At 39.4% G+C, this 20,530-nt stretch overlaps 2 protein-coding genes across 5 annotated transcripts; both read right to left on the reverse strand.

Annotated features, from left to right (window-relative positions):
• Window positions 1-2,209: 2,209 nt before the first annotated feature.
• LOC124272262 (acid-sensing ion channel 1A-like) lies at window positions 2,210-10,999 on the reverse strand. Its single transcript, XM_046707426.1, has 10 exons — window positions 10,980-10,999; window positions 9,786-9,915; window positions 8,369-8,484; window positions 7,801-7,930; window positions 5,845-5,943; window positions 4,900-5,080; window positions 4,660-4,716; window positions 4,227-4,389; window positions 3,616-3,707; window positions 2,210-2,734 (listed from the first exon to the last, which is right to left on the reverse strand). Exons 1-10 carry the CDS (start codon window positions 10,997-10,999, stop codon window positions 2,589-2,591), a joined length of 1,134 nt encoding a protein of 377 aa, XP_046563382.1. The 3' UTR covers window positions 2,210-2,588.
• Window positions 11,000-11,682: 683 nt separating this feature from the next.
• Window positions 11,683-17,332, reverse strand: LOC124272245 (acid-sensing ion channel 1A-like). 4 transcript variants are annotated; one of them, XM_046707406.1, is made up of 4 exons: window positions 17,188-17,332; window positions 16,629-16,752; window positions 13,162-13,327; window positions 11,683-12,311 (listed from the first exon to the last, which is right to left on the reverse strand). In XM_046707406.1, exons 3-4 carry the CDS (start codon window positions 13,320-13,322, stop codon window positions 11,741-11,743), a joined length of 732 nt encoding a protein of 243 aa, XP_046563362.1. In that variant the 5' UTR covers window positions 13,323-13,327; window positions 16,629-16,752; window positions 17,188-17,332; the 3' UTR covers window positions 11,683-11,740. The 4 variants fall into 4 exon arrangements, with proteins under 4 accessions (XP_046563362.1, XP_046563361.1, XP_046563360.1 ...); XM_046707405.1 differs by having other exon boundaries at window positions 16,985-17,332; XM_046707404.1 differs by having other exon boundaries at window positions 16,652-17,332.
• Window positions 17,333-20,530: the final 3,198 nt, after the last annotated feature.

A 20,530-nucleotide genomic window follows, 5' to 3' on the forward strand; every position in this document is an offset into this window, starting at 1 on the left:
TCCATGACATTGATGCCAGCATTCCTAAGACAATTCCGCGTTAAATTGGCCGTATAAGGTCTGGCATTATCGTGTTGGAATGTCAGACCTGGGCCATGAGCTGCCATGAATGGCAAGAGCTCTTGAATAAGCACTTGATCCCTGTATCCTGCAGCAGTTAAGTTTTCCTTGAACGACAATCAGTCTGGAACGGGCAGGACCATTAAAAGCACCCCAAACCATAACACTACCACCCCCAAAACGGTCCATTTCCTGCACACAACACTGGGCGTTGTGTTCACCGCGTCTCCTCCAATCGATCTCAAACTGTGCAAGTGGATGTTTTGTCAGACAACCTAATCACATTGTAAATCACCGATTTTATGCATTTGTATTTAAGAATCTGTCTTTGCAACTGTCAACAAAATAAACAGCAGAACGCAAACTGCTTGCAGACGGAGGAGCCAATGACCTGTAACAGAGGCAGTGTTGGGTCATAAAGGTCAATGCACGTGCAGTTCATGATAGTTACCTGTGCAATGCACAGTGATAGACCGTTTGGATCATTCACATTGACTACTTCTAGCTGCCATCATGAAAGCTTATTCAGATGATGCTAAACGTTTAATTAGAAATGTGTTGAATTTATTTTAAAAGAGAGCAAACGTAGCAAAACCGATTTATAAGGTGTCGGATTACATGAAACGTACAACTTTTGCTCTTGGCATGAAAAAGAACATCGTGCTAAAAATTGAGAAAAATAAACCAACAACCAATAAACAAATCCTTGTACAAAATTAGGCATCCAAAGTTAGATTCTTTTGACATCAGGGTCATCAGAGATGTCATTCGCCGGCTATTTGCTAGCAATGAACACCTCTTCATACCTGTCACGTGCATAGCTGACCTACATTGACGAACGTTGACCCAACACTGCCGCTGTTACAGTCCTCAAGAAGTGTCAAAAACTGAGCACAATCGGTTATAAACTCTGCCAACTGCAATCACTTCCCTGACTCTCCTCTTCACTGACTTAATGCGTCACATTCTTGTCTCTTTTACAAAGATGTCAACAATGAGAGGAGAGTCAAGCATTTCACATATTGTTTAGTCGGCAAAGGACGTTGCAGTGAGAAATCGATTACGATTTCGCAAATGTGTCGTCACACGTGGTCTGCCCGAACGAGGTCGGTCTGCTGTGGTGCCAGTTTTTTGGAGACGTGTCCGAAGATCATGGATAGTCCGTCGACTGCATCCATCAATCCTGGCAACGTCAGTGACCGACGTTCCTGTATTCAGCATGCCAATGGCACGTTCACGTTGAATGTTTGACAGTCGTGGCATTGCAAATCAACGGATAATTGACTGTAAGAACTTGTTTTACGAGATGTCACTCTACCGTGCTAACTTGGGCTCAATTGCACGTGTCTCATAAGGTCACGTGACTAGGAACACGAGATGTCCGCTCGCACGTGCTGCATGCTTGTGCACGTCGGAGTTGCTGTGTGTCATGATGTCTTTAACAACGCATTTACCCCTAATAATAATAATAATAACTCTTGTATTTAGTTTCAAGAAAATATTTAGAAATTTATGAGTGTGAAGTTTCTTTTTTGACTGAGTGTATTTCAACGTCGTCCACCGCTATCCCACTGAGGAAATATATAAGCAAAAGGTCATTTGAAGTTTACTGAGAAGACAATATGTGAAATGCTGGATTTCCTCGATGGTTTACATCTGCCTACACCTTGGGGATGAAACATTTATAAAGCAGTAGAAGCATCCTCATGGGCACCAGTTGTACTCTCCCTCATTGCAGGTCTGTGTCTCAATGGATATGAATCTGAATTTCTGCTCGTGTTGGCAAAACAAACAACAGGAATTTGGCCAAGGTGTTTAACTTAAGCTTCAGGGTATGTCGATGGTTCTGATATCGTTCAGTGACCATCAGGTAGTTTATTCCTTTCCTCTGATTTACCCAACTGAACCTGAAATAAGGGCGGCATGTGAGTAAGCCTCAAGTGTTTCATCTTTAAATCTTTGCAAACAGATTCGTAGCGACAAAAAGCTGTATGACAAAAAGAATATTTGCTAAAAAAACCATTGTTTCCAAGTTGAAAGAAATAATTTAATCTAGAAATCTATACACAAACGATTTAAACGTGAACGAAACCAACAAACAACAAAGAATTAACATATGTTCGTGTTTCATGAGAAAACATAAATGATATAAAAATGCCAAGAAAATATTATCTTTACTCATTTTGGAATTTGTACAAAAGATGTTGAATTATTATTCCAAATAGAAAATAGTACTGGTAAGGTTGAAAGAAAAAAATCAGGATCAAAGATCATGGTTATAACCAATGCAAATCAGAACGTGTACTGTGTATATGTATTGTTCACAACGCTATTGTGATGAATTAAAACTAATCTGTAACAAATACAGATCTGATTCTACCTTTACTGAGGCTGAAAGAAATCACATGTATTCAAACAAAGCTATCCTTTCGTCAGTAATCAGTCTTGCAATAGTGTGAGGAGGACCCATTAGACTGGCTGGATTCGTTATTCGATGGTTATCCTCATGTTTGTTGCCTTCAATTTGTCTACCAGTTGCTGATTCTGTTACGAGCTTTTCTTCCTCTACATTTGTCCAAGAGGAAGAGGGTGATGAACACCAGGAATTCCGCGATCTCTGCGACTGTCAGCATGCTGGCTCCAAGACACAGACACATCTGACCCCCGATATTCGCTGCAACAACAACACCATTGCCTGAACATCTACATCGACATAAGGAACTCCAAAATATCAAGACGACTCCCCGTACCCTGTAGAGTGATACGAAAAAGTATGCTTTAAATATACTTCTCTTCTTAAAATTATTTCTGACTCTGGATACGTTTCGACTATTCCCGTGAAGATCGGATTTAACTTGGTCTCCAGCAAACCATGCTTGTCATAATGGGCGACTAACAGGATCGTGTGGTCAGGGTGGGTGACTTTTGACACATGTCATCGTATCCCAGTTGCGTAGATGCCAATGATGTTGACCACTGGATTGTCTGGTCCAGACTAGATTATTTACAGACTGCTGTCATATAGCTGGAATATTGCTGAGTGTGGCGTTGAACAAAACAATAAACCAACACACAAATAAACAAAAGTTTCGACTCGGTGTGTGTAAGTTTGTTTTGACACTATTTCGTTTTCATTTGAGGTGAGGTGAGGTGAGATTGGGTTTAACGTCGTGCTTGAGAACATTTCGCTCATATGACGACGTGCATGCGTGTGTATGTGTATGTACGGCTGCTTGTACTAGCCCGGCGGAAACTGGTTTTATAGTGCTAGCCCACTGAGATACCATGCCGCAGTGAAGCATGAATATCCCACTCAGACACATTATACTGACTCCAAGCCGACCAGTCCTTGTTGTACCCATTAATGCCGAGCGCCAGACAGGGACCAACAAGTACCATATTTTAACGTCATTTGGTATGACGCGGTCGGGGAAGTTTTCAGTTGAACATTAAGGACACGAATATGATTTTCATAATCGAAAACTCAAGATGCCAATGCAGTACTAGGTTCTCGCTGTCAAACAATACTATTCGGCTAAGATATATGGCACTTACAAAAAAGCGAGGCTGCTGTGTATTGAGGTTGCTGTGTGATGGTTGTCACCATCATCTGGTCGTAGAACACTCTCAGTACCACGAAGTTCTCTCTGAATCAAAGACATCATGAAGTATTTGTCCATCTACTACCCAGTGTGATGGGAGTAATACTGCCGCCATTTTGAAAATTTACATGTGCGTCTTTTGTGCTTTCGGTCCATCTCATCAACCTTTTTCTTTTCTGAACCTTTCATGAAGGACTTTCCATTGTGCTACATATTCCCATTAGAACATAAAGAATTACATTTTACAAAACAACAACATTACGCTGCTTTAGATGTACGGCTGATACTGAGTATTCAATGCCCTGGGCGCTGTTTCAAACGAATAGAAGACTGAAACATTGGTTTGAAACACAAATGTATCACATTTCCTTCGCATCCATAGATTGAAATAAACAATAGTTGTTTATGACATTTTTGTTACGGAAACAGAGACTAGATCACGTTTCTCAAAGCAATCTTGGAGCTACAATGAATGTACGTCCATGTGAAAGTATGGATGTTATGGTCACCCAAGCGCTAAGATCGCTCTCTGGAACGAGGCCTTGGTCCACGCGGAAGTCTTACGTCATGGCCTCTTTGTCCTGTGCCCCTCTGGTCTTCAGGAGGTGGTTGATCCAGACCTTTGCTGGGAATGAGCTAGAGGACACCTGGGCAGTGTAACTGTCAAACTTGCACTCGCTGACACACCCACATCCCTCCAGGAAGTTAGCTTTGCTGGACTCTGCATCTTGTGAAAAGACACGACAAAACCCGTTCCACATCAATGAGACGTCTTTGCTAAAAGCAGGGTCGATTGTACAATTCTGACCATACCGTGAGTATCTGTTTCTTTGACGCCACATTCAGCAGTATTATGGCTGTATCCAGCATCCAGCAAATGATTACACAGTGTAACACGTTTTGGATATTTCCACATATAATATACCACGATAGAAGAGGTCTCACCTCATTGTAAAAGACTACCGTTATCGGTAAATTCCTAGTCCCGTATACTCACCAAGAATGGGCTTGTAACAACTATCCTCTCTGGTCAATGAACACAAAGGACCACCCCCTGCAATATAAATCTGTAAATGTGATTGTTACGCAACCATTCCTTCACGGAGCACTACCATTTCCGTCACGAGATAGAAAGAAAGGAATTAATTATATTTTTTTACTACAGAATTCCATTGAATAAAAAAATACTGAAATACACGTGCGATGAAATCGTTTTGAAAATGAGTTAATAACTTACGTGGATCAGAAGGTCCGACACATCCACACTGGTCGAAGGCCTTGGTCTGGACACACTCCATGACGCAATGGTGAAAGGTGTAAGGGGAGTAGTACTTGAGAGGATTCACAAACTTGGGACTAGTTGTGTCCACACAGTCCACGTGATCAAACGCCATGTAGGGAAGCGGTTGGTAGACATACTACAAACAAAGCTTCACGTTATTTGTGTTTAGTACGAAATCACCTTATTGAAATGTAGGACTTAATTGCACAATGCTATGGTTAGCTTACACAGATAATATACTAGTGCTCAAAAGAAAGTATACAGTGTGTTGACCAAACTTTGACCAAACGCATAATAATGAACATCTGCTAATTTCAATAGAGCATTCAATTTTACAGCAAATATACACAATTTCATTTCATACAAAGTCGAGGTACCGTTTGACTGACACTGAAAGACGCGTGGTATCATAGTGTGAACTTTACACAAATGAACAAAACACGTCAATGCATTGATGACATAAGACGACGGATGACGTTAGACGTGATCCGTTGCCATTCCTCTTGGAGACCTTGTTCCAGTTGTTGAGCGGTGACAGGTGGCGCTGGTAGTCTTCTGATTTGTCGATCCAGGTAGTCCCATAAGTGTTCCATCGGATTCATGTCGGGAGAACATGCTTGCAACGTCAAGACAACGATGTTAGCGTTGTGGCGAAAGTCGTTTGTCAACTTTGCTGTATGAGGCCTTACGTTATCGTGCAATGCCACGTGGTTGTTGCTAGATAATCGCAACACAACTGGTCGCAAAAGTTCATCCCCGTATCTTCGAGCATTCAGATTGCCATGAGTAATTATTAGTCTCGTTTTGAGATCGCAGGAATAATGAAGGAATGCGCAGGGAAGTTATTCACTTCGAAACACAGCCCCAACGATGTTTGCTTGAATATTCATACGTACTGACCTCATATTTTTTCATGGAGACATATGTGGAGAAGCCGGATGCCACCATCACAATGGTGGAGCCAGCGTCTGGGTGGACAGATGGATCATGGAGAAATACCTGCATGTATACACAACATTTCCTCAAAGCCAATTCTATATTGATGTGCAGATATAAAGATCAAAGGCATCAAAGCTAATAGTCTTATCCATACACATTGCAAAAATGATTGCAGCTGTTATGATTATTCATCCCAACATAGCAACTTAAATTCATATCATAATTGTGTTTTGTCTCTGCAGGCGCACCATACTGCAAATTTTCAATTTTTCACACACTGTTCGTACAACTCGTTGTTTATAAATACATATGGGAGAAGCAATTAACTGACAACTGTTCATAGAAGGCACTGAGACTTGTCACTGAGGGCCATTGCAAGAGAGCTGGTTGTCATTCGTCAATCAGCCGATTTACCACAAAACATAAGGATTCTTAGGATCACAAGAGCTCATCCTCTCATGTCACGTGGCGTGTTAAACAGAGAGTCTTTTGTCCAACAGAACGGTCCGAAATCGCCCTAAAATCGGCCGGATCAGGAGCTAAAAGACCTATCAGACGTCCAAGAGCACAAAACAGCGGGGGTTTGGCGGGGGGTTCATTGATGGTCTCATAGGACTGTAAACGTGACCTTGCAACAATCAGACAAAATCTGACTGGACAACGGTACGTGGCTGACATCCAAGACAAGGTTGTTGTGCCACATTTCGATAACCATCCCCTGAGTACAAGACCAGTCTTGGACGGCAGTGCTAGGCACGTGTCGTTGTTGATTTATAAGGCCAGCATGGTAACTGAGGAAGAAATCTGCCAAAACCATTCCACGGTGCTATCAACATTTAGCTTGGCATGTTCATTACTCGTTTGTAGTGAATTCAAAGGCTACATAAATATCCGTACAAAGAGAATTATATTGCTGGGTCCAGCAAATGTACCACCAAATCTCAGTCTAACCATAATCCTTCAAGAAAAGGTTTTCCCGATATTCACTGAGGGTATTTTAGACAAGCGGAATTAATACCATGTGGATTCTCAAAAACGCAAAGAATTTGCTTACAATTTTACAATCTCAGAAATGGACCAAGTTTAAACCACTATCCCACATAACAAACTTAAGGATCGAATACCTCCTTGATCCATGGGGCATTCGTGAGTAAACGTCGTGAACACAGATATACCTACATATCTATCTTCAGAGGTTTAGGACAATTTGTCAAAACATGAAATCAAATGCCATTTGCAGTTCATCGACAAAAAATATGTGAAATGCTTGACTCTCCTCTCATTGTTGACATCTTTGTAAAAGAGACAAGAATGTGACGCATTAAGTCAGTGAAGAGGAGAGTCAGGGAAGTAATTACAGTTGGCAGAGGTTATAACCGATTGTTCTCGGTTTTGACACTTCTTGAGGACTGAAAGGACAGGACTTTTAACGTCATTCCACCAAAGATATCAGTAGTACAACATGACTCGTTTCTTTCCATGTTTGTTTCTCTAAATTACCTACAGATTTTCGTTCTTTTTTTAGATTTGACATTTAATTATTCCTTGGGGATAAATTGATCCAGATAGAATAAGCTAGATGGATGAGCTCTTCCCGTACTACCGGAAGTTTCCACTCCAAATGAAAGTCGAGATCAATAAAGGGATGAAGCAGAATAATATGTGGTACATTACAAACTGATTTAACACTAATCACCTGAAATCACGGTTGTAAATGTTTCAGATAAGTAGATTTAATTGCACAATTCTGAAGATGACCTTAAGAGGAATGTAAAACATCACAGCATCACCACCGCAAAATATATATCAGATTGTTTCAACACTTCAAAGTTGAACGATCTCAAGAAACGTTCAGATGGTGACTTTTCCAGTTATTTCGTTGCCCTAACTCAGGTACTTAGAGAACTTGTGATTTACCTTAATCCCTGCTGCCATGTTTGCTACAAATGTGTAGTGATCCTGATTGGTGTTCATTAAGACCATGAGATTCTTGGAGTCACCCGCCTTCTTCACTTGGGCAATTTCACTGTCATTGAAGTTGAAATACCTGCATGTATACACAACATTTCCTCAAAGCCAATTCTATATTGATGTGCAGATATAAAGATCAAAGGCATCAAAGCTAATAGTCTTATCCATACACATTGCAAAAATGATTGCAGCTGTTATGATTATTCATCCCAACATAGCAACTTAAATTCATATCATAATTGTGTTTTGTCTCTGCAGGCGCACCATACTGCAAATTTTCAATTTTTCACACACTGTTCGTACAACTCGTTGTTTATAAATACATATGGGAGAAGCAATTAACTGACAACTGTTCATAGAAGGCACTGAGACTTGTCACTGAGGGCCATTGCAAGAGAGCTGGTTGTCATTCGTCAATCAGCCGATTTACCACAAAACATAAGGATTCTTAGGATCACAAGAGCTCATCCTCTCATGTCACGTGGCGTGTTAAACAGAGAGTCTTTTGTCCAACAGAACGGTCCGAAATCGCCTAAAATCGGCCGGATCAGGAGCTAGAAGACCTATCAGACGTCCAAGAGCACAAAACAGCGGGGGTTTGGCGGGGGGTTCATTGATGGTCTCATAGGACTGTAAACGTGACCTTGCAACAATCAGACAAAATCTGACTGGACAACGGTACGTGGCTGACATCCAAGACAAGGTTGTTGTGCCTCATTTCGATAACCATCCCCTGAGTACAAGACCAGTCTTGGGCGGCAGTGCTAGGCACGTGTCGTTGTTGATTTATAAGGCCAGCATGGTAACTGAGGAAGAAATCTGCCAAAACCATTCCACGGTGCTATCAACATTTAGCTTGGCATGTTCATTACTCGTTTGTAGTGAATTCAAAGGCTACATAAATATCCGTGCAAAGAGAATTATATTGCTGGGTCCAGCAAATGTACCACCAAATCTCAGTCTAACCATAATCCTTCAAGAAAAGGTTTTCCCGATATTCACTGAGGGTATTTTAGACAAGCGGAATTAATACCATGTGGATTCTCAAAAACGCAAAGAATTTGCTTACAATTTTACAATCTCAGAAATGGACCAAGTTTAAACCACTATCCCACATAACAAACTTAAGGATCGAATACCTCCTTGATCCATGGGGCATTCGTGAGTAAACGTCGTGAACACAGATATACCTACATATCTATCTTCAGAGGTTTAGGACAATTTGTCAAAACATGAAATCAAATGCCATTTGCAGTTCATCGACAAAAAAATATGTGAAATGCTTGACTCTCCTCTCATTGTTGACATCTTTGTAAAAGAGACAAGAATGTGACGCATTAAGTCAGTGAAGAGGAGAGTCAGGGAAGTAATTGCAGTTGGCAGAGGTTATAACCGATTGTTCTCGGTTTTTGACACTTCTTGAGGACTGAAAGGACAGGACTTTTTAACGTCATTCCACCAAAGATATCAGTAGTACAACATGACTCGTTTCTTTCCATGTTTGTTTCTCTAAATTACCTACAGATTTTCGTTCTTTTTAGATTTGACATTTAATTATTCCTTGGGGATAAATTGATCCAGATAGAATAAGCTAGATGGATGAGCTCTTCCCGTACTACCGGAAGTTTCCACTCCAAATGAAAGTCGAGATCAATAAAGGGATGAAGCAGAATAATATGTGGTACATTACAAACTGATTTAACACTAATCACCTGAAATCACGGTTGTAAATGTTTCAGATAAGTAGATTTAATTGCACAATTCTGAAGATGACCTTAAGAGGAATGTAAAACATCACAGCATCACCACCGCAAAATATATCAGATTGTTTCAACACTTCAAAGTTGAACGATCTCAAGAAACGTTCAGATGGTGACTTTTCCAGTTATTTCGTTGCCCTAACTCAGGTACTTAGAGAACTTGTGATTTACCTTAATCCCTGCTGCCATGTTTGCTACAAATGTGTAGTGATCCTGATTGGTGTTCATTAAGACCATGAGATTCTTGGAGTCACCCGCCTTCTTCACTTGGGCAATTTCACTGTCATTGAAGTTGAAATACCTGCATGTATACACAACATTTCCTCAAAGCCAATTCTATATTGATGTGCAGATATAAAGATCAAAGGCATCAAAGCTAATAGTCTTATCCATACACATTGCAAAAATGATTGCAGCTGTTATGATTATTCATCCCAACATAGCAACTTAAATTCATATCATAATTGTGTTTTGTCTCTGCAGGCGCACCATACTGCAAATTTTCAATTTTTCACACACTGTTCGTACAACTCGTTGTTTATAAATACATATGGGAGAAGCAATTAACTGACAACTGTTCATAGAAGGCACTGAGACTTGTCACTGAGGGCCATTGCAAGAGAGCTGGTTGTCATTCGTCAATCAGCCGATTTACCACAAAACATAAGGATTCTTAGGATCACAAGAGCTCATCCTCTCATGTCACGTGGCGTGTTAAACAGAGAGTCTTTTGTCCAACAGAACGGTCCGAAATCGCCTAAAATCGGCCGGATCAGGAGCTAGAAGACCTATCAGACGTCCAAGAGCACAAAACAGCGGGGGTTTGGCGGGGGGGTTCATTGATGGTCTCATAGGACTGTAAACGTGACCTTGCAACAATCAGACAAAATCTGACTGGACAACGGTACGTGGCTGACATCCAAGACAAGGTTGTTGTGCCTCATTTCGATAACCATCCCCTGAGTACAAGACCAGTCTTGGGCGGCAGTGCTAGGCACGTGTCGTTGTTGATTTATAAGGCCAGCATGGTAACTGAGGAAGAAATCTGCCAAAACCATTCCACGGTGCTATCAACATTTAGCTTGGCATGTTCATTACTCGTTTGTAGTGAATTCAAAGGCTACATAAATATCCGTGCAAAGAGAATTATATTGCTGGGTCCAGCAAATGTACCACCAAATCTCAGTCTAACCATAATCCTTCAAGAAAAGGTTTTCCCGATATTCACTGAGGGTATTTTAGACAAGCGGAATTAATACCATGTGGATTCTCAAAAACGCAAAGAATTTGCTTACAATTTTACAATCTCAGAAATGGACCAAGTTTAAACCACTATCCCACATAACAAACTTAAGGATCGAATACCTCCTTGATCCATGGGGCATTCGTGAGTAAACGTCGTGAACACAGATATACCTACATATCTATCTTCAGAGGTTTAGGACAATTTGTCAAAACATGAAATCAAATGCCATTTGCAGTTCATCGACAAAAAAAATATGTGAAATGCTTGACTCTCCTCTCATTGTTGACATCTTTGTAAAAGAGACAAGAATGTGACGCGATTAAGTCAGTGAAGAGGAGAGTCAGGGAAGTAATTGCAGTTGGCAGAGGTTATAACCGATTGTTCTCGGTTTTTGACACTTCTTGAGGACTGAAAGGACAGGACTTTTTAACGTCATTCCACCAAAGATATCAGTAGTACAACATGACTCGTTTCTTTCCATGTTTGTTTCTCTAAATTACCTACAGATTTTCGTTCTTTTTAGATTTGACATTTAATTATTCCTTGGGGATAAATTGATCCAGATAGAATAAGCTAGATGGATGAGCTCTTCCCGTACTACCGGAAGTTTCCACTCCAAATGAAAGTCGAGATCAATAAAGGGATGAAGCAGAATAATATGTGGTACATTACAAACTGATTTAACACTAATCACCTGAAATCACGGTTGTAAATGTTTCAGATAAGTAGATTTAATTGCACAATTCTGAAGATGACCTTAAGAGGAATGTAAAACATCACAGCATCACCACCGCAAAATATATCAGATTGTTTCAACACTTCAAAGTTGAACGATCTCAAGAAACGTTCAGATGGTGACTTTTCCAGTTATTTCGTTGCCCTAACTCAGGTACTTAGAGAACTTGTGATTTACCTTAATCCCTGCTGCCATGTTTGCTACAAATGTGTAGTGATCCTGATTGGTGTTCATTAAGACCATGAGATTCTTGGAGTCACCCGCCTTCTTCACTTGGGCAATTTCACTGTCATTGAAGTTGAACGTATGGCACAATCCCTCAGTGGTGAAAATAGGTCGGAACTTGCTCATGCAGTCAAACTGTACACCACCAAAGACACATGACATCAGCATTTCGGCTCCATCCATAGACATATTCCTCCACCATTCTAAAGACAATTGTTCCTGAAACACATCTGAAACAGGAAATGAGCTTGCATTCACCAATCCTATAGATCTGTTGAAGAAATAGGTCTCCATTTCTGGATAAACGTCAAGACGGGTTTTGTTGAGGGTGCATCTGTTGCAGATGGTGACGGCGGGAAAGTCGATGAAGGGCACCATCCTGGGTGTGAACTTGGTGATGGTGGGATAGCGGTAGTAGTCTCCAATCTGATCGACAAGGTTATACATCAGGAAGGCCGTAGTTAAACACAGTGCTATCATCCAAATCGACCTGTCAAAGTAAGATGACTAGAATGAGTATTGGTAGATTGTCAGACACATCTAACAGGTAAGTCCTGCATATATGTACAGGGGCCTCTCATAGTGTGAATCCATATGGAGTTAATAAACCAACGGTAGATATTATAAACATTTAGCAACTCAAACTGTCAAAGTAAGATGACTAGAATGAGCATTGTTAGATTGTCACACACAACAAACGGATAAGGTGTGTATATATGAAGGGGTCTCTTAGAGTGCAAATCCATATGGAGATAATAAACGAATATTCGATACTATGACCATTTACCAACGCATTTTGGTAGTTAATCATGCAAAATCTTACTACAAAACCGTGCCCTGTGACTATTTAATGTCTAATCCTCATTCCAATGTATTCCTTACAACCCTGTAGAGGACCACGGTAACATGACAGTTGTTAGTTAGTTGTTTTCAAAATCACCTCCAACTGAAAGAAATTCTTCATAAAGAACCCAAGCGATCTTTTCAACAAAATAGTCATTTCTTTTTGTCTTTGGTCTTCAATTCAAGAACCGCAAAAGCCATAGCTCTGAGATCGATACTGCAGGCAATTCTTTTGCGTTCAAGAACGCTAGTTAAATACATCTTCCCACACAAGCATAGCATCGTGTTGCTAAAACTCCTGTTAAAGTAGGCCCCAAAGAAAGGCTTAAATGCATCATATGAACTTGATGACTTAGGATTCAGGTGTTGCAGGGCCCTGATTGCTTGGATGGGTTGTTACAATAACACTAGCTTTCCTTGCCTACATTTGATAATTGTTAAGTCGTGTTTACATAGATTTGGTGTTAAATAACAAACATACACACATCCACACCTACCCTCGGATGCTAAAGGGGCTGATTGAAGGAGGCTTAATCTTATCAACACCATGAAGACCTGTAGAATCTCGGAATTCAATCCACAGATCTTTCATTCTATACTTTGGCGAACGCCGGTCTGCGTCAAACGTCACAACCTCTGTCTTCTCATCCACAGTCATTGTTTCTGTAGATGAAGTTTATTTCATGTTAACATTACATTAACATTACACCCAGTGATCTGAACAATGAGATACAGAAATGGCTCCAAATGTGTTACATTTTCCATATTCAAACCGGATAGCCTTCACTCTCACTCACTGACACAAGCTCTTAGAGCTAATATGATCGTAACTACTATACTTTAACATAGGCTTACGGTAGTCTTAGCGCTAAGATATCTTTGTGCAACGGGGCCCGGGTGTTGATTTTGAACCATCGAAAATGGAATTTCGTACGATCCCATACTGCCTGGTTAATAACGAATTTATTAACCTTTAGAATTTCAGGTGACAAATTCTAGAGTTTTCAGTAACAGTTTTTATGTATTTCGCGTCTATTTCTGGCGTGGTTTTGTATGCAACTCGTTTCGTCATGATTACACCCTATCATCTGAACAATAAAAAAAAATGTTCGTTGTTTATTTGGCTACAAATGAGTTACATTCAAACCGGATGGCCTTCACCTTCACTCAATTCAATTCAATTCAATCGTTTATTCCGCATGTGTGGCCCCCCGGCCCATATACAGATGATACAACAGGTTGGCATTTGCATGTTACAAATTTCAGTATCTCAGACGTAGTGCACAGTGAAAATATAGTTGTAGCTTAATAATAACGTTTGTATCCTTAGATGCCATTAGGTTGATGAAACTAGTTGTTATATTATAGGATGTACAGACAAACGGTAGGTATTTAGATCTTAAGCTTTCATAAGCTGGACATGTCATAACAAAATGAAATTCATATTCAATCATGTCTGACTTACACACTTTACACAGTCGCATTGTTCTTATTACGTTATAATATCGCCCAAGTTCAACTTGTAATCTGACCATGCCAATACGCAGTTTCGTCAAGTCACGACCATATAAGTTAAATACAATTCCGGTTGTAAATTCAATTTGAATGAAGAATAAGTGTCATATCTGCTGCTACAATGCAAGCTAGATTTCCATTCCTGAGTTAAGATATCAGTAGCACGTTGCTTAAATTCTGACAAAAATATTTCTGCACAGCCAACAGCCTGGAACAGCCAGACGTAACCAAATCCGTAGCTAAATAAAACTTGCTTAACCGATGAAGCCCATGTATGGCGATCAACGTTATCAAATGAGTACAGCATTTCATATGCTTTACGTGGATACCTATGGCCAGGCATACAAGTTACTCTAAGCCAAAATTTAACACATCTCAACAAAGTAGACAAATAAACTGGGAATCTGCCACATTCGCCCATAGCTAAAACATTCGGAGCTCTTGTACTAATGTTAAGAAACCGTTTGATTGCTAAATGTTGTTTTCTCTCTAAACACTCTAGACGCTGAAAGCCCCACAACTCGGAACAATATCATTGGCAAAATCTGAGAATCAAATATTGTAAAGACAACCTTATAGGTAAACTGCCCATAGGGATACATCGTTCTTAAAACTTCAAATAAGTTGTTTTTGGCCTTTATAGCAACAAAATTGCAGCTCTGTGAAACACTTAATTGGTTTGTAAGAACTAGACCAAGATAGTTATAATTAGAAACTACATCCACATTATTCCCACTGTAAGTCCATTTTTCAAAACGTGATAATTTTTCACCTTTTCTGAAAACAATTATTTCAGTTTTAGACATATTAACCGTCAAATTCCATGTTTTACAATAACTTTGGAGAATATGAAGACGCTTCTGCAGACCATTTACACTATCTGCAACAAGAACAACGTCATCTGCGAAAAGTAACAGAAAAACTTCAATGATATCAGGATACAACTGGATACCTCTACCGTTTGAATTAATTACTTCATTCGCCAACTCATTAATGAACAGGGAAAACAGTACAGGACTTAAGACGCAGCCTTGCCTTACTCCATTCGGACATTCAAAGAAATCTGAAAAACCGTCATTTGTCTTGACACAAGATTTGAAAACCTTATACATACTCTTAACGCTACGAAACAACTTTTCCCTTTAAACCAATTCTGCGAAGAAATAACAGCAACTTATTGCTATTAACACTATCAAAGACCTTTATGAAATCAACAAAGGCAACATAGAGTTTACTTTTCCTCTTGGATAAATATTTTTGCACAAGTGTACACAGAGTAAAAAGATTATCAGTCGTAGAATATCCGGCTCTGAACCCGGACTGAGATTCTGAAATAAGCGATTCATCATTAGCCCAGTTAGGTATTCTGCTGTTAATAATACCAATATATACTTTGCTAAAGATTTACAACAACGTTATACCTCTACAATTATCTCACGAGATCCACCTTTGTGCAACGGGAAAATAATATCTTCTGACCACTGCGAAGGGAAAACACCTGAATCATAAACAGTGTTAAACAGCTTAACCATTTTATCAATGAGAAATGGATTACCATACAAACACTTTTCCGCACAAAGTTTATCAATACCTGCTGATTTGCCCAACTTCAAGCGCATCAATGACTCAATGACCTTCGCTCAATGGTACTTAAAGGATTAACACCGGGGCTCCGTGGAATAATGCTAATGTCTAATGTTTTCAATCTTCCCACCTTCAAAGGACGCATACTTACATGGTTCCAAAGTGGGATAATTAAAAAAATGTTTAAAACGCATTTACGCAATTCAGTATCCATATGTATATTTGACCAAGAGTGAGAGTAAAGCAATACATAAAACTTCTTTGGTAAAAGATGTTATTAACAACGACTGTTATAAATATACTACGAACCGTTTTCATTGTAATTTTCGTGAATAATTGTATGAAGTATTGAGGCAATTCTATTTTCAATATGTTCTGCTGAATGAGTGATGTGAGAGGAATTGATGTGAGTCTTTCACCATATTCTAACACTGCACAACACTTTAGATAATAAATCAATATACCATATGTACATAGTGGGTGAGTACCAGACCAGTATTTACTTACTCTCTATATATATGGCATCATACTATCAACGATTACGTACATATACAACTAGAATTTGTCTCTGTGAACAGTGTATACGCTATTCCAGTATATATGTAATCAAGAGAAAAACTGTTTGAGTATCACTGAGTGAGTGAGTTTGGTTTAACGCCGCTTTTATCAATATTCCAGCAATATCACGGCGGGGACACTAGAAATGGGCTTCACACATTGAACCCATGTTTAGAATCGAACCCGGGTCTTCACCGTGACGATCGAACGCTTTAACAACTATGCTACCCCATCACCCCTTGAGTATCATCAATACTATCAACTTTACATATGATATATAAATATGTAAGCATAAACTTTGACTTACTTGTGTTAATACACAGAAATTACCTTCTCTTGGATATTTTCAGTTCCGTCTTCACTGTGCACAGAAACTTCAGTACCCTTCGACATGCAGCTGCGTTAGTTCCATGGAGGCCGATGTTCTCAACCTGTTTGTCAATAAAACATGTACCCATGAGAATACATTCATTAACAACAATGGGCGTCAAGTCTAGTCGCAAATATGTCAATGCCACTGTCTATATACAAAGACCACAAAGCGTAAATTCAAATTGTGACGATCTCAGAAATGCATATAGTAAATGTTCTATTTCCAGTGGGTACACTCAGTACAGAAAGCCAGTATTCGTACACAAAGACTACTGAAGGATATGTTCGTACCGATGCTCCACAGCCTTTTTTGTCCATATGTTTCTGAATGTCAGTGAGTCTCCGACTGAAAGAAATGTTTGCTCAAATACATGATGCATGCAGGATTCGGAAGGTCCTCTGATAATATCTGCAGAAATAGATTCCACGGGACGTCAAAGGCAAACGAGGGATAACAATAACCAGGATCACATGAAGATGTTGAACACTCTCACGTCCATCATTGGTTGTCATGTAGATGTGTTCATTATTGTTTAGGTTTAAAATCCTCTCATCATCAGATCTCTTGATGTGGCTGATTTTGTGACGGTGTTCGATGTAATTTTCATTTTGTACTTTTCCAATTGTTGCAGTTCAGTGTTGTCGGCTTTGCAGTGTTTTCATGTGGGTATAATGAAGATCGATGAATTATATAATTCATTTGTTGTGAACAGAATTAGAGCAAGTTTAATTTGGTCGGATGCTCGGTACACCGGCCTGTTTGCTATTGTTCGTATGCAGCTTTTTCACTGTTTTCACCTGACTGCTTGTAAACATACACTGTTTTGACATATGCATTCGGATGCAAGTCCCACGTGTTTGCATTTTAGCAAGCATTTGTATGGGCAATGTTAGCAAACATTTTCGTATTTGCATGGGGGATATTAGCAAACACTGTCGTATTCCGCTTTATATTTAGCCATTACAGATCCGTGTAAGTTTTTGTGTTCTGTACATGATGACATGTGTGGTAGCGATCATTTCCCGACCATACTTCAAGCTTACACTCCATGTATTGACATCTCCATTCCTAGATGGACGTTTAGTAAGGCTGACTGGCACACCTTAGTACTTTATGCAGTGATGAATTAATGTTGGAAAATTTGATTGGTGATCTGGACCAGATCAAATCATTTTCTGATAAATTGTTTGACATTGGCACTTCAACCCAAAGACCTCGGCAACTTTACGTACAAAAACACCATGGTACAATGATGACTGTAAAACATCAAGGAACAGAAAGAACGCTCAATAAACATCCTACTCAAGACAACTTAAAGCATTTACATGTATCAAGAGCAAAGGTTCGCAGGACAATTAAACAAGCTAAATGCACCAGCTGGAATACATTTGTCTCCAAATTGAATGTTCCCAATCCCATTAATAGGCCATGGATCCTGGTACAGAAAATAATAGGTAAAAAGGACCTACAAGCTGTATACATCATCTAAAATCAAATGATAAGATATTAACAACTAAAACAGACATTGTTAATGCGTTGGCAGAAGCTATAAGCGCAAATTCAGTGTCTGCAAACTATGATCCTCAGTTTAAAAGAATTAAAAATCAACAGGAAAAGAAAACGCTAAATTTTACGTCAAATAATTCTGAGGACTACAACGAATCATTTTCCTTGAGCGAGTTAAAGGGAGGGTTGATCAAAGCTTATGATGCAGCATCAGGTCCGGATGATATACACTATAAACTATTAAAACATCATCCTGAACCATCTCTTTTAGCCCTGTTATCCATATTTAACGATGTCTGGGAAAGCGAGTTTCCACCTTCCTGGCGTGAAGCAACTGTACCAAAACCAGGGAAAGATCACTCTTACCCTACTAATTATCGTCCTATTGCGCTGACCAGTTGTGTATGTAAACCAATGGAACGTATGATGAATGGACGTCTTGTTTGGTGTTTCGAATCAAATAATCTGATAACATATATCCAGCTTGGCTTCAGACGCCAGAGGATCACTATTGATCATTTGTACGTAATAGTTTTATTAAAACGCAACACCTAGTATCTGGAAAAGGCCTACAACACCACGTGAAAATATGGTATCCTTAAAGACCACAACCACATGGGCCTGCGTGGTCGTATACCAGTCTTCAATTTTCAGACAATAGAAAATTTGTCATGGGGGCATAGGCGGATCCAGAGGGATGTGTGTGTGCAGGGGTGCGCTACCCCTTACCACCCTTTGTCCTGAAAGTTTAATAATTGAAGTGTGCACCCCCTCCCTTTTCTCAAGAGAGTGCACCCACCCGACCCCAACCCCCACTCCCGTTCTTAAAGAGCTGTATCCGCCCCTTGGGTGGGTTCCACATAGTCTGAATTATATGATCAGGGAATGGGAGTCCCTTAAGATAGTATTTTATCAGTCACTATTTAGTATTAAAATAAATAACATTATTTAATTGAAATATTAATGGGTCAATGTTTGTTGATGATTTTAATATTTCATGCAGGGGTACAAAATATAAACAATGTTGAAAGATTGTTACAACTTTGTCTCAACAAAATACACAAGTGGTCCCAGGAAAACGGGTTTGGATTTTCTACATCTAAAACGTGCTCTGTTCATTTTTGTATTAAACGGAAAATGCATGCTGACCAAGAATTATTTGAAATATGACATCAATAAAAGGTCGTTAAAGAAACCAAATTCTTAGGCGTCACTTTTGATAGTGTTTTGAGGATGTGTTTTTTTGTTAATTATGTCACATTAGGTGACTTTTAGCTGTTATGGGTCACAAATGTTGAAAGCGTTGGGTGAGGATTGGAACTCACACCCTGAACTTATGTAATTTCACCGCTTAAGAGTAAGCTAAGGAGTTAAGAGTTACCTCCCTTTTGTTGTTGTTGTTGCTTCCGGCGGAAGACAGTGGGATTCTCGTAATTTCTAAATGATAGTGATTTGGCTTAGATTTTGCTAGAAATATCTAGAACTGTATAATAGGTATATAAAGGATGGTTGTTGAGATGTACGAGGGGACTACAGCTTTGGATTTACTCTCATTTGTCTGCAAGCATCGACGCTTCAAGACCTAGGCCTCGTCTACACTGATCATTCAACAGCTGTCAACAATGTTCAATCAGTACACCTGTTTACCAGAAATATCAAGACTTTGGTGAGTTACATTTTAAAATTGTGACCTAGTATTTTTGATTTGTGACTCAATTGTATTGTACTAGAAATCTGTGCTGTCATTAATTTTTACCTTGTTTTTATTCAATATATGTATGAATATTATAGACGTGTCTGTGTTCTATTTTTGCCGGTTTAAAGGGGACTCACAGGAGGTTTGTCACGGTAATTTATAATCCGTAACAATAGTAAATTATCATTTATACCCCACACCAAAAGTCTAGAAAAGAACTGTTTAAAAGCACTGCATATTCTGAAAGTTGTGTCAAATGTTACATAGGGTGGGGATAAAAAACGCTTCTACGTCTTTATCGAAGTTAAAATAGGTCTAAACTCGATTACGGATGTTTTATACATGGTTCAGCTCGCAAATCATAGTTACGAGTATTGGACAGCATTCACCATCAGGGTATGACATTATGTTTAGGTGCTTTCAGAACCTCCCCTGTGGAACGTCTCTACATGGAGTCCTGAGAGGGTACGTAAGTCCCAACACATTTAGAGTAAATTTAGGCTTACCACGTTTTTAATCGTAGAATATGTGTGCTTTTAATTTATGGCTAGATTTCTCTTCTGTCGCCAATGACTGAAGGGATGGTGTAAATCCAACTAGGGTCCATGCAGGTAGCAAAAGTAATGTAAGTCCC

This window comes from Haliotis rubra, unplaced genomic scaffold (genome assembly GCF_003918875.1).
Source record: "Haliotis rubra isolate DU_JTF1 unplaced genomic scaffold, ASM391887v1 Scf168, whole genome shotgun sequence".
NCBI classification, from domain to species: Eukaryota; Metazoa; Mollusca; class Gastropoda; order Lepetellida; family Haliotidae; genus Haliotis; species Haliotis rubra.